The sequence below is a fragment of the Cebus imitator genome, unplaced genomic scaffold (assembly GCF_001604975.1).
Source record: "Cebus imitator isolate Cc_AM_T3 unplaced genomic scaffold, Cebus_imitator-1.0 Scaffold38, whole genome shotgun sequence".
In the NCBI taxonomy this organism is placed as follows: Eukaryota; Metazoa; Chordata; class Mammalia; order Primates; family Cebidae; genus Cebus; species Cebus imitator.
Genome location: NW_016107353.1, coordinates 8,747,232 through 8,749,354, shown reverse-complemented (window position 1 = coordinate 8,749,354; position 2,123 = coordinate 8,747,232). Strand labels below are relative to the sequence as shown.

Here is a 2,123-nt window from a genome sequence, read left to right as displayed (position 1 = left end):
GGGATTACAGGCACGCGCCACCATGCCCAGCTAATTTTTTGTATTTTTAGTAGAGACGGGGTTTCACCATGTTGACCAGGATGGTCTCGATCTCCGGACCTTGTGATCCACCCGCCTCGGCCTCCCAAAGTGCTGGGATTACAGGCTTGAGCCACCGCGCCTGGCCATATTCTAGTGTTCTTATCAAACTGTAATATATGTTAGTAATTTCACTAAATATTATTTAACAGAATAAGAGTTGTACTTGGGAAGATGAGCTTTTAATTAACATTTCTGCAGTATTCAGAAACACTTATCTCATTGGGTACGCAGTATCTTTTTAGCAAACACTTCTAGGTCAAAAACAGAGACCCAATGAGAAAGGGATTTAAAAAGAAATATCACTTGGGAAATGGTAACACATACAATTTAAAACTTAAATTTCAGTCCTCCAATTGGAGAATGAAGACAGACAAAAATGAAACAAAATAATTTTATACTATCAAAAGATTTAGCCTCAATAATAAGGATCACAGTTACTCAGGTAATTATAAAAAAAGCTTCTTTCACAGAATATATACTTTCTTTTTGAGATGGAATCTTGGCAGTGTTACCTGGATGAGAGTACAATGGCACAATCTCAGCTCACTGCAACCTCTGCCTCCTGGGTTCACACAATTCTCCTTCCTCAGCCTCCCAAGTAGCTGGGATTACAGGTACAAACCAACACACTCAGCTAATTTTTTGTGCTTTTAATAGAGACAGGGTTTCACTATGTTGGCCAGACTGGTCTTGAACTCCTGGCCTCGTGATCTGCCTGCCTTGGCCTTCCAAGTGCTGGGATTACAGGTGTGAGCCACCACACCCCAGCCAGAATATACTCCTTAATACATTCTAAATATGTGTATTGAATGTATCAATACTAAAAGGAAGCATCTGTGATTAAAATGAAAAGAGGTGAAAGAGCTCTTCATATTAAAACTTTAACCACTTGGCTCTTCTTGTCAGAGCAGAAACATGAATGTAAGAATACGGAATACTTACAGTGTGTTATGCTAACTTTTCTGCCTTAGGAAATGTAAGCAATCAAATGTAGTGTCCCTAACAATATAACTATATAAAGATAACCAACATACCTGTCACCCTGATTATGTCTATTAGCTAGTTTACGAGCCTGGCGATCCATCAAACTTGTCCGAGAGCGAGTTTTTTTCCAGGAATAGTAATATTTTACAAGGCTTGCAATTGTCTTATCTGGAAGCTTAAAAAAATATCATGTTAATATCAGCAAGTTTAACTCAAACAAAATGAATTTTTTAATGATATTCTTTATTAATAAAGGCATAAATAAAAAATATTTCATGGGTACCTTTTATGAATTATAGAGCTAAAAAGTACTGTTACAGTCAGTATCCCATATCAGTTTCACTGACATTTGTAAATGAATATTCATTCCTATTTGTTCCAGGACAGGAGGGAAAGAGGTCAAACTAACTTGGTGAGAATGTCCCCAGAAGTCCCCAGCACAGCGATTCAGTATTCAATATATGCTTTCCTAAAAGAGCTATTCAATTACTTTTTTCTCCTCTGTAAACTGGACTTTTTTTTTTTTTTAAGATATAATTCACATAAAATAAACTTCACTATTTTAAGTGTATATAACTTAGTGGTTTTGACGAATTCACTAACTTGTACAATTACCACCTCTATCTAATTCCAGAACATTTTCATATTCTCAAAAAGAAATCCTGTACCTGTTAGCAGTCATTCCCTATTTTCCGCCTCCACCAGTCCCTAGCAACCACTAATCTACTTTCTGTCTCTATGGATTTGCCTACTCTGGACATTTCACATAAAGGGAATCATATATGGCCGGGCATGGTGGCTCACGCCTATAATCCCAGCACTTTGGGAGGCCGAGGCAGGTGGATCACTAGTTCAAGAGATCAAGACCATCCTGGTCAACATGGTAAAACCCTGTCTCTACTAAAAATGCAAAAATTAGCTGGGCATGGTGGGGTCGCCTGTAGTCCCAGCTACACGGGAGGCTGAGGCAGGAGAACTGCTTGAACCCAGGAGGTGGAGGTTGCAGTAAGCAGACATCGTGCCATTGCACTCCAGCCTGGGTAACAAGAGCGAAACTC

The 2,123-nt window shown here is 38.9% G+C and overlaps 1 protein-coding gene across 1 annotated transcript in view; it reads right to left on the bottom strand.

Annotated features, from left to right (window-relative positions):
• RCOR3 (REST corepressor 3) overlaps nt 1-2,123 on the bottom strand; it is a 63,071-nt gene that overhangs the window by 42,979 nt on the left and 17,969 nt on the right. Inside the window, exon 6 of the mRNA XM_037737445.1 lies at nt 1,116-1,240. Within this exon, the coding sequence (XP_037593373.1) occupies nt 1,116-1,240 (125 nt within the window). The remainder of the gene's footprint in view (nt 1-1,115; nt 1,241-2,123) is intronic.